Raw genomic sequence first — 11,677 nt, 5'->3', positions numbered from 1 at the left:
TTGTGGGTTTTTTTTTTTTTTAAGTTTTTGATTTTTTTTTTTTTTTAAATCCTGAAAAGTAGACAGTAAAACAGCTCCTGGAAGAATTTACAACCAACTGCATGAGGGTGTGGGAAGCTGAGGGGGCTGGAGCAGGACTGGGACAGATGGGCAGAAGGGGCCCTCCCTCAGCCACTGCAGCCTCACTGTTTGACCAAGGCGGGGGGGGGGGGTGGGGTGGGTCTTCAGTCAAAAAGGAGGAGGGGAGGAGGAAGAAGAGGAGAAGGAGAGGAAGAAGGGGACAAACAGAAAATAAAAGGTCACTGTTGCCTGTTTGAATCCAGAGAAAAATGCCCGGCCCTGTGTTGGGGAAGAAGCCCCTCAGAGGGGAGGCAGTGGGCTGAAAGGAGGCAGCCCTGGGATGACCCGTCCCCCAGCACCACAGGACCCAGTGGGGGTAGACGAGGGGGCCGAGGTGGGCGCTGGTGGAGGAAGCCGGCAGGGGCCTCCAGAGCACACCGGCTACTGTGTGCTTGTGCCTCCCTGTGTGTTCCCGGAGTAGCTCCCGTAGTCGTAGTTCCCGTAGTATGGTGGCCACTGGCCCTGGTTCTGATAGTACTGGTTCCACTGCTGGGCATACTGGAGAGAGAGACCAAGAGCACCAGGTTGTCCTTACCCAGACCCACATTTGGCTCCTGCCTTGACCCTACTCCCACCCAGGGCAGAGATGGGTCCCCTGAGAGAGAAATCAAGGCACCTTGGGAGGACAAGTGGTTGACCTGATGACACGTGGATGGACAGTCAGGGACTAAAGCCCAGACCTCCTGGCTTGCCAACCTAATGTCCTTTCAGGTACAGCCAGATAGCCATATTCAAAACACTTACTAACAGCTATGATGGCCTAGCACCAACCCAGGGGTGTGGACACTGGCCATGGTGCTGAAGCAGGATTTGAAAGCCCCTGCTTTGTAGTTTGCTTGCTGCTCTGGGAAGGGAGGTTCAGATCAGGTATTCAGCAGCTGGTACGTAAGCGTTCACCAAATGGAATGGCTACATCAGACAAATACTGGCCTGAGGCCAGCCCATCTTTTTAGGAATAAATACAGACTCCAGTCCAGGCCCCTGGAAGTCTCTTTAGCACACCCTCCCCCCACCCCCACAGCCTGAGTCTGGCACCTACCTGCTGATACTGGTTATAGCTGGGCTGAGGATAGGTCTGTGCGGTGGGGGGCGGCGGTGGGGTGTAGGGAGCCGGGTTGTAGCCGCCATAGCTCCCATAGTTGTAGGCAGGCGGTGGTGGAGGTGGAGGTGGAGGGGCTGTGTAGCCCTGGCTGTACCCTCCCTGGTTGTACGGTGGCTGGCTGTAACTCGGCTGGAAAACGGGGAGGAAAATCAGGGTTCTGTGAAATAGCTCAGCTGGGATGGAGGAAGGGCCTTTGTAAGCAGTGGGCCCACAAAGGAACTTCCTTGGTGGAGGTTGTCTGAGGGCTGAGGAAACGGGTCAGCTCTGGGACATGGCAGGACAGGGTGGGATGTAAGGCTGTGTTCTGCAGTCTCCTGGCTCTAAGACCCTGGGGGAGCAAGGCGCACAGCATCTCTTGAAATTCCACTGCTTTTTCCCCTTCAGACTGCTTTGTGTATTCATTCAGTAAGCTTGAGCACTCAATAAGTGGTGGCAGTTGCTCTGGGAAGGTTGGCTGAGAGCAACTGTAGTAGCAATTTCCCAGGTGCTTCCCAAGTCCAGGCTCTATCGTTAACCCATCTAATCCCCCCATCAAATTTGAGAGGCGGGTTCCATTAGTGGCATTTTACAGAGAAGGAAGCTGACACTCAAGGAGGTGAAACAACCGGGCCCAAGTCACACAGTAAAAAGTGGTGGCTCTGGTCTGTCTAGTTCCAGAGCTTTCCCCACAAAGCTATAATGCCACCCATCCCTCACAACAAACCTCAGAAGTGAGTTCTATAAACAACTCTAGCCTTTTATGAAGAATATGAGGTCCGGAGAGATGAAACATTTATGGAAGGTTACAGAACTAAGACGTGGGGCGGGGGCTTGAACTCGTGCCTGCCCAAATCCCGTTCTAGGAAATATTCTGGTTAAAGCAGGACTAGGAGCCATTCACCAATGTCTCTTGGCAGCTGTTCCCAGGCCTGGCATGTGGAAGGCGCTCAGGAAATGGCTGCGGACGGCTCTGGGTGACAGGCCTGTGCGTACCAGAGTCCGAGCACCAGCTTGTGGAGAGTTGGACCTGAGCTAGGAGCTGCTCCAGAGTGAAACTCTTAGGGCACAGGGCGAGACCTCCCAACCTTAGGGCCTGTCTCAGTACGTTAGAGATAAGGGGGTCAGTCCCTTCCAGCCTCGGCAAAGGGCAGCTCCGATCAAGTGCTTTCTTGGGGATTCAGTAGAGGCCAGCGACACAGCCCAGAAAAATTAACTTGCTGGAGCATTCAACACTTATAGCACACCACCCTGACAGGTGGGGTGAGGGGGAAAAACAAGAAGTTCCCAATTTATCTGGGTCTGGAAGGAGTATCTAGGGTCCATCCAGTCAAAAGCACTGCCAGGAAGAAGGGCAGGGCTGGAGGGAAGAGTGGAGACCCGCGGCTGGAGCACGGGACCATAACCGCTGCCCCGTACATGTTATGTTCTCACCTGTGGAGGGCTGTAGCTGCTGACAGTGGGGGTGCTGGTATTGGCGCTTGAGCCAGGGATGTTGCTATTCTTGTTGTAGCTGCTGGCCCCTGGTGGGTTCCGAGCGGGGCTGTAGCTGGGTGGTGGCGGCGGCTGTTGCGGTGGAGGCTGCGGTGGCGGGGGCTGCTGTGGTGGCGGCTGTTGCTGGGGAGCCCGGTTGTAGCTGCCTCGGTTGTTGGAATTGTTGTTATCCCGGCTGTTGTTACCCCAGCGGTTCTGGTTGTAGCCACCACCTCCGCTGCGGTTGAAACCTGCATTGGAGAAGCCAGGTGGGAGGTCTCGTCATTCTGAACTTGGGACCCTCAGGAGCTGGGCTCCACTCTGGGTTTCCCCAGACCCCTGGGCACGTCCCCCATACAGCCCTGATAACTCAGTCTTCACTGTCTGCTGACAGGTTTGTCCTGCCCACTGGACTGTGAGCTCGTGACCAGGGCTGTTTTGGTTTCTACTGTGTCCCCAGCATCTTGACAGCTATTCAACAAATCAGAGAAGGTCAGGAAGAGGGATGCTAAATACTGAGGACAGTCCTCTTCAGGCTGGGTCAAATGGGCCATCTCTCCTGAGCCCTTGACCAGCTGCTGCTGGGCCCAGAACCCTTCCCCTGTCAACTTCCACAGGTCTCTGGACCTCAGCCTAGACATTGCTATCTTGGGAGGCCTTTCCTGAGCCTGGCTCCCTCACAGGCTGGATCTGGTGTCACCCAAGCTCACAGTAACCCTGGGCTCTGCCATTCAGTCCAGAATCCTTCTGTACTGTCAGCACAGGGTGATGTGTCTGTCCAGGTCATGGCTGTGTCCCCAGAACCATCTAGCACAACACTGAAACAGTTGGGTATGCTAGTTAAATCATGATCATATACTTTACCTCAGAGACAGCAGAACTTAAGACAGAAAACTTGGGCACTGGACCACCTGCTCCCAGCTCTGGATTTAGCTGGGAGAAACTTGGGCAAATTAACCTAAGCCCATTTTTCTATTTGTTTGAATACTAAACCCCGAAAACAGTCCTAACGTTTGCCTTGTGCCTGAGCTGGAAGGCAGGACCGGCAGTAAACTCGGCCTGGCCCCTCTTCTTAAGGAGCTCATGGTCAGATGGAAGGTTGGACTCGTAAAAATGACAGAGGGTGACCTACAAACGGGCATGGGCTTCAGAAGCAATCCCCAGGAGAAGCAGGACAGTGGGAATTTCCCTGAGGCCCCAGAGTTTGATCACCTTGGTTCTCCACCAGAATTCAGCCCACAGCTGGTGCTAGGGAAAATTCATCTGCTGACTGAATAAGCAATCACCAACCCTGACCCGGGAGCCAAGAGCGGAGAGAGCTCTGCTTGAGATGTCTCACCTCCTCGGTAGTTGCCTCCTCCACCACTGCCTCCTCCTCGGTTCTGGAAGCCTCCTCGGTTGCCCCCTGGTGGGCCTCTGTTGTCATAGCGCTGGAAACCACCACCGCCCCCACGGCCCCGAAATCCACCACCACCTCGGTTGTCAAAGCGCTTTTCAGGGGGTGGCCCGGCCTTGCGACCTTCTTCGTTGTATTGCCTCACCAGTTTGTCTGCTTCTTCCCGCTGCAGCTCAATGAACAGCACCTCATCCAGGAAGTCCCCAACGTCTGGTAACGTGAAGTTGGCTAGGAGGAAGGCAGGGCCCCGGAGGGAACAGGGAGAGGGAGGTCAGTACCTCCCAAGGTCTAGTCCCCTACACCCCCAGGACACTGGCCGGCCAGAAGGGAGATGGCAGAGGCATGAATAGTGAGTGACAGAAGTGAGAAAGGGTCCTAACCTCTCTGACAATTATCAGGAGTTAATAAAGACTCTCCTGTCCCTTTTCTGAAGAGGTGGCTACAAGCCCCACCAAATATAAACACTCCCTCCAGCCTCCCCAGGGAGTGGGCCAGAGACGTGGAATCACCATCCTTGTTTCTACACAGGAGAATGAAGCTTGCTCAGTCACCCCACCAGTGGGTGCCAGAGGCAGGAGATGTGCAGGTCTCAGCATTTCCCGCCACGTGTCCTCTCCCTCATCCTGCCCCAGCCCCATCTAGTCTAAACCATGCTGTGAGAGATGCCAGCAGCTCTTCCATTCACAGGTGCACTAGACCGGGAAGGGCAAAACGGGAGCAAGGAAAGAATGGACAAGATCAAAAGAGGAATAAGCAAGGAGCTGGGGAAGAAAGGACGATGGAAGGCGCTTTTCTCCTAAGGACCCTGCTGTGCTGGCTTATCTCCTACCTTTCATTTCTAGGACCGCGTGATCTGGGACATCCTTCCCCTCCTCATCAGTTCGCTTTATAGTCCGGTCTTTTAGGTCCTCATCAGTGGGACAAATTACAATAGCTTTGCGCTGGAAGCCTTCAAATGGTCTCATTTTTCGTCTCTGGGCTGACCCATAAACATTTGTCTAGGGGTAGGAAACAGAAGAGGCAAGAGATGGTACGTTACGAGCTGGGTTTTTTCCTATCAGGTATTCTGTGGGCCAGGAATTGAGAAAAGGACACTAGCTCTAAGCAAACAAAACAAAACAAACTCAGGAAACTGTGCTCTTTTTTTTGTTAAGATTCTTGAGCCCATTCGGAGAAACTGGCTTTGGGAAAGTGGCTGCTGACAGTCACAGGACAAGGGGTACCTACACTTGGGCTTTTAACTCCTATTTGTTCTTGGTATGCCATTTTACGCCCTACCCCTCCCCACCCCCAATTCTAAAAGTAACACCTGCTCACGATAAAACTGTCAGAGTACAAGGATAAAGTTTAGAGTAAGAATAATCCCTTCATCCGCTTACTGCCAGTCCTACTTCCCAGAGATGGCCTGTACTGAATTTATGTATTTCCAGGAAGATCTGTGTGATTTTTTTTCTTTCTTAAAGCACCGACTTTGAGACCTAGTGGAAAAATCTTATAGGTACACAACGAAAAGTGTTCATGTTTAAAATGCAGGGTGCAGGGGCGCCTGGGTGGCGCAGTCGGTTAAGCGTCCGACTTCAGCCAGGTCACGATCTCGCAGTCCGAGAGTTCGAGCCCCGCGTCAGGCTCTGGGCTGATGGCTCAGAGCCTGGAGCCTGTTTCCGATTCTGTGTCTCCCTCTTTCTCTGCCCCTCCCCCGTTCATGCTCTGTCTCTCTCTGTCCCAAGAATAAATAAAACGTTGGAAAAGAAAAAAAAAAATAATAATAATAAATAAATAAAATGCAGGGTGCATGGGTGGCTCAGTCAGTTAAGTGTCGCACTCTTGATTTTGGGTTAGGTCATGACCTCACAGTTCATGGGATGGAGCCTGCCTGGGATTCTCTCTCCCTCTCTCTTTACCCCTTCCCTGAGCTTGCTCTCTCCCCTCCTTTTCTCTCTCTCTCATAAAAAATAATAAAATATGCAACGCTTCACAAACGTGTCATCCTTGAGCAGGGGCCATGCTCACCTTCTCTGTGTCGTTCCAATTTTAGTGTGTGTGCTGCCAAAGTGAGCACCGATCTGTGTGATTTTTAACACAAGTGGAATCATGCTACATACTCTCCTGAAGGCTTTTTTCACTTAATGTTTCTTTAACCTTTTTTCTGTGTCAGTGTTCACTTTTAATGGCTCCATAATATTTACACAGTGGTTGCCATAATCAACCACCCCCTTTTGACTGCCGTGTGGACTGTTTTCATTCCCTCAGTCCCTCTCTAAAACATCAGTCTCATCCACAGGCTTTTACCCAGAGCCTGACGAGGCAGCAGCCCATGCTTTTCACAAGTGGTTTTGCTGCTAACATTTTGTTCTCTTCGTCTGGGCGGTGTGCAGTGTGCACTGGGCACAAAGTGGGTCTCTAGAAAACACTTGATTGAGAGCAGCAGTGACCATTAGCTTCCATTTATTGAAAACCAACTACATGCCAGGCCCTTTGGGACTGGGGCCCAGACCTGGGAGATTCAGCCTGCACACCCAAACCTTCTGGATGCTACTCCAAAAAAAGAAAAAAAAAAAAAAAAAAAGGCCCACCCCCACTAGGGAACCCCCAAACCCCATTCTCTAGAAGTGGGGCCCAGGCACCTATACGGGTATCCACCCTATCCAAACTCAGACACTCAACAGCTCTGGAGTAACGAGGAATAATTTCATTTAAACAACTTCTAATGGCTTTGACAGGGACTCAAGGGAGAAGCCACAGAGGTGAAGAGTCTAAGGGGCATGCACCAGTGGACACAAAAATATGGCATTTTGAAGACACAGCCTGGCAAGGTGGAAAAACCCTAGTGCGGCCAGTAACTAGCTCTGGCCAGCCCTTATACAGTTGCCTCATCTGTAAAACAGAGATGAGAAGCTGCCCTCCTAGAGCTGGTGAAGACTGAGCGGAAAAGGACCACAAAGCAACCGTCCAAACACGAGGAACTCCTAGAGTGGGGTTATGAGGCAGCCTCCAGAGTGGGAGCATCTTGACAGAGGCAAGCAGTGTGTGGGGTGGACCTGGTCAGGTCACACCTGCATGGCCCTGGGTGAAAAACTCTGGCTTACTTGTCTGTAAAATCAACGTACTGCGTATTTCATGAGTCTGAGTCTCAAGCCCTGAAAGGGGAAAAGGGTATGAATGTCATACAGTTGTTATTAAGACAATAGGAGTTCATGTGAGTAAAAGCCCTTGATTAGCCCAGGGCCTGGCTCACAGCCAACACTGAACAAATGGGAAGCACGGCTGTTATGGCTATTATTGTGGAGGGGGTGTGTGCCATGGATATTCTCGCTGTTAAAATGTGAATGCAAAGCAACCCAGGCCAGGGGAGGATCAAGCTACAGTGACATCCCATCAGAAGGGCAGGGACAGTGAGATGGGACAGGGAGGACACAGGTTTTGGGGAAGAAGCTTGGGGTTGAAATCCCAGCTGTGCCTTCTACTATTTGTGAGGCTGTAGACAAGTCACCTAATTAGCCTGCCTCTCAAATTTCTTCATCTGAAAGACAGGGATCATATCACCCTCCTCTTGGCTCTGTTGAGGAGTTGCAGATGTGAAAACGTCTGGCATGTGGCAGGGAGGGGGCAGGAAAAGTTCCAAGTCAACACACACAGGGTGGGTCTGAAAATATAGCCAACAGGACTGACACTGTCCTTGGAGAGGCTTCCTAATGGAAAGGACCAAGGAAAGTTAAATTAAAAAAAAAAAAGAAAAAGAAAAAGTCACAAGAGATCCTCTCCCAAGACACAAGGAACAGGAAGCTGGGCTGTGGGTCAGCCAGAGCCCAGGGACCCCAGAGCACATTTGCTGAAAGATCTGGGCTGTGGGTGTAGCTGTTCTCACCAACCAGACCCCCAGCCCTAACACACACTAGGCAGGGATGTTCCTCCCTGTTCCCCAGAGAAAATGTTCCACCCTTCAAGGAGGGGCAGGAGGACACCCAGGCTGGGACCTGGGACCAGCCCAAGGAGAGGCCTTGGGCCACAAATGGTTAAGAGGCACATCAGGTTAGAGGAAAGGTCCCTCTCTCCACTGCTCTTCCTGGACTCATTCCTAAAGGCAAAGCAGAAAGTGGCATCTGATCATAGCAAGATAGAATTTGGCCTCCTCTAGCTAAATAATGAGGTTTTTCTCCTGGCACAAAGGCCAGAGTGAATAGGTGCCAGTGTGACTGTGGCCCTAGATCATTCTACGGACAACCCATTCCATGTTCTTGCTCTTAAGAAGCGATCCTATTTTGACTGCCTCGAACCCCGAGGACATGGATAAACACCACCTGGAGGTTTCCCAAGGGGCAGATGGGGGGCAGAGGCTTGTCCCTGCAGCTTCTGGGGATAGGAGGGGTGGGGGCGGAGCAGAACCGACTCATAAATAGCTGGCCCCTGTCGGGGGAAGTGGCTAGACTTGGAGGGATGGCTCCTCAGACACTCTGGAACGGAGGTGCTGAGAACACACTTGGCGAGTGTTTTCAAGACTGCCTGTCCCTCCCCCTTAGTCCTGGGCTTGGGGAAGGGAAGTGCCTGAACCAGGCCAGTAGAAATGCAAATGCCTGGCTTCCAGGAGGAAAGGGAGTTAGCTGCTGGTGGCTGTTGCTACAGCAAACACAGTGAGGTCAGGGCCCCTGAGCTGGCCCAGCACTGCTATGGTCACTAGGGGCTGCTGGTGGCTGTTGCTAGGAGACCAGCACAACAGCTAGGTCAGCTTTTCCAGCTGTGTGGGATCCCTCTGTCCAGCTCCTGCTTCTCCCAGTCCCACCCTGCTTGAAGATGCTGACTCTACGAAGGTCTGGGGCTATGTTTCTTGCCTCCCTGTCCCCAGCTATCCCCAATCCCCAGCCATGTGGGCCGAAGGACAGGAACTGGGTTCCTCAAAGAAGCTATGTGGATAGCTCTAGTGTATGACAGCCTGAGGGAGTGAGGGAGAAACACAGTGGGCTCCCAGCCTGAGTTCTGTGAGAGTCCCACTGTCCCCTGTCCAGAGCTCGGCGGGGTCAGGCTGGCAGTGACAGAAACATGGCTGGACTCGTGGAGCAAATTTAAAGCTGGTGACAAGAGTTCACTCTGGGCTCAGGGAGGTGAATCCAGTGGAAGGAACCACATATGTAGGAAGAGAATTGGCTGGAGTGTCAACAATGACACAGGCTGAGGCTCTGGGGATGGGAAGGTGAAGAGAAACCCCTCCCTCTCCAACACCTGCCAATAACAGGCGGTTAACTTTGGGCCTCTAATCTCAGCCCTAGGTTTCTGTTTCAGGAGAAGGCATGGCGCTTGTCAACAGGGACACAAAGTGGGACTAGAACCACATGTTCTGATGACTGAGGCAGGGCTGGCAATGTGGTCACCTCCAGCGCGGTTTCTGATTACTGCCTGGCCTGGCTCTGAGCTGTTAGAGCCCTGAGGGAACTCCTAGCCTGCAGTCCTCAACTCTGGGGTGGTTTAGGGCTCTCACACATGGCCCTGCAGAGGCCTTCTCAAAAGCCTCCAGGAGAGCTCCTGTGGTGGGTCAGGGGCAGGCCAGGCAGCATCTCATTCCAAACGCTTTCCACCGGTAAGAGAGGCCCCCAGAGACCACGTGAAGCAATGTGGCTTCCAACTTCTCTTTCTCCCTTGCTCTTCAGCCTTTTACCAGTCAAGCAAAGCTAGCCATGTCCCTCTCCCCACCACCCTCAGGGCAAAGTCTCAACTCCTTTTATCATCATCCATGTCCTGGCTAGGCACCCCACCTCCAGAAAGCTTTCCTAATTTTCCACCAAGGCTCCCACCATTCTTGGCTGTGACTTTCTGGGAAGTCAGCAGTGACCTGTTCTACCAGTAAACTGACCAAATAACTTCAAATAGGTTCTTTTCCCTGATGAGGCCTAAGCTTCCCCTTTGGTCCATCTACTTTTTTTCCCTCCCCAGATGTCCCACATGATCTCAAGAGGACTCAAGTAATCATGGAATGTAGGTCCAGGCCCCAACACACCTGAGAGCTTGTGCTCAATGAGATACATCCTGGGGTAGGGGCTGGGATCCTGGCCGAAGGCAGAATCCTGGCTCACACAATTTCTTTCTCCTTCCCTCTCAAGGACTAGCATTTCTGAGGCCAACCTAAGTAACAGGAGAGCCACATGGAGGGAGGTCTGAACACTAAGGAAAAATCAGAGAGAAAAGGGAAAAAGAGCCTTGAGCTGAGATCCTGGGATTGTAGGGACATGGCTTGCATTACTGTCTCTGCTTTGGGAGGTCTATCTAGCTCAGGAGACAGCTGTTCATCAACTTATCCTCATTGTCAAAGCTGGTGGAGTGGGAAGTGCCAGCATCTGGCCAGGGGTCTGCTGTGAATCCTGTATCATACCCCCAGGATTTTCTGGAACCCACTTTTGGGGCTTAAGCCAAAAAGACAGATCAAACCACTGACTTTAGACCTCTTCCCAGGCCTGAGTAACCTATAGCTTCAGACCCCAAGTCAATCCTACGATCTGTGGTTAATCCAAGAACACTCTTCTCCCTCCTTCAGAGTTTAGGTTATTTTGTCTCCCTGCTGGCCTAGATCACTTGGCCTGACCTGCAGGTCCCCCCTACCAGGAAGCCAGAAGCCCTGAAGAGCACAGGTGCACCCAGTACTGCCCTGGATCCTGTCCCTGAACAAGCCAGCACAAGCTGAGAAAGCTAAGCTGTTCTATGCCTGGCTGAGGTGCTAGGGCTTGACTTCCAGAGAGAGCCCATTTTGAAATGTTGAACACGGATGTTAAGACCATCTACCGCCATGACTACAATCCTTCTCCACCGGGCTACATATTTGAAATAGGTTTCACAGTTAATTTAACCAGCAAACTGAGAAAAAGATAGGCAGGGAATACTTGCTGGGGTGTCCAAACAAGGAATCCTCAAGGTGTTAAAACACCACTGCTCTCACACCTTTTAGGACCCAGTCCCACTGGGGCCTAGTCAGACTACAATTTCAAAATGCCCTGACAAAAAGAATGGGGCAAAATGAGGCTTGTTTAAAAAACAAACTCTGGGGCACCTGGGTGGCTCAGTCGGTTGAGCAGCCAACTTCGGCTCAGGTCATGATCTCGCGGTCAGTGATTTCGAGCCCCACGTCGGGCTCTGTGCTGACAGCTCAGAGCCCGGAGCCTGTTTCAGATTCTGTGTCTCCCTCTCTCTGACCCTCCCCCGTTCATGCTCTGTCTCTCTCTGTCTCAAAAATAAATAAACATTAAAAAAAAAAAAATTAAAAGCAAAACAAAACAAAACAAACTCTTAGGGTGCCTGGGTGGCTGTCTGTTGAGCATCTGACTCTTGATTTCGGTTCAGGTCACAATCTCACGGTCTGTGGGATCAAGCCCCTTGCTGGACTCTGCGCCAACAGCACGGATTGGAATTTTCTCTCTCCCACTCTCTCTGCTCCTTCCCTGCTCACGCCCTCTCTTTCTCAAAATAAATGAATAAACATGAAAAAAAAGAAAGAAAAAAAGAGAGAAAGAAAAAGAAGTCTTTTAAAGGGGGAGAAAGCTGGCTATATGCATCAGTAATGGGGCTGAGCTGGGGGAATAACGCTGGGTGGCTCCTGGACTATCTTGTGCTCAACTGTTTTGCTTTTTTGT

General features: G+C 51.8%; 1 protein-coding gene and 1 non-coding gene across 5 annotated transcripts in view; both read right to left on the bottom strand.

The window, feature by feature from the left end:
- Positions 1-17: 17 nt before the first annotated feature.
- HNRNPUL1 (heterogeneous nuclear ribonucleoprotein U like 1) overlaps positions 18-11,677 on the bottom strand; it is a 36,934-nt gene continuing 25,274 nt past the window's right edge. For all 4 annotated transcript variants that reach the window (XM_032591423.1, XM_030299773.1, XM_030299774.1 and 1 more), the window contains exons 11-15: positions 4,897-5,065; positions 4,011-4,295; positions 2,633-2,922; positions 1,160-1,351; positions 18-618 (exon numbers count right to left, since the gene is read on the bottom strand). In XM_032591423.1, coding sequence (XP_032447314.1) covers positions 502-618; positions 1,160-1,351; positions 2,633-2,922; positions 4,011-4,295; positions 4,897-5,065 — 1,053 coding nt within the window. In that variant the 3' untranslated portion in view covers positions 18-501. The remainder of the gene's footprint in view (positions 619-1,159; positions 1,352-2,632; positions 2,923-4,010; positions 4,296-4,896; positions 5,066-11,677) is intronic.
- On the bottom strand, positions 6,024-6,126 carry LOC115503617. Its single transcript, XR_003965452.1, has one exon. It is a non-coding gene; the product is annotated as a U6 spliceosomal RNA (small nuclear RNA).

This window comes from Lynx canadensis, chromosome E2 (genome assembly GCF_007474595.2).
Source record: "Lynx canadensis isolate LIC74 chromosome E2, mLynCan4.pri.v2, whole genome shotgun sequence".
Lineage (NCBI taxonomy): Eukaryota > Metazoa > Chordata > Mammalia > Carnivora > Felidae > Lynx > Lynx canadensis.
This window is presented reverse-complemented; position numbering and strand designations above follow the sequence as displayed.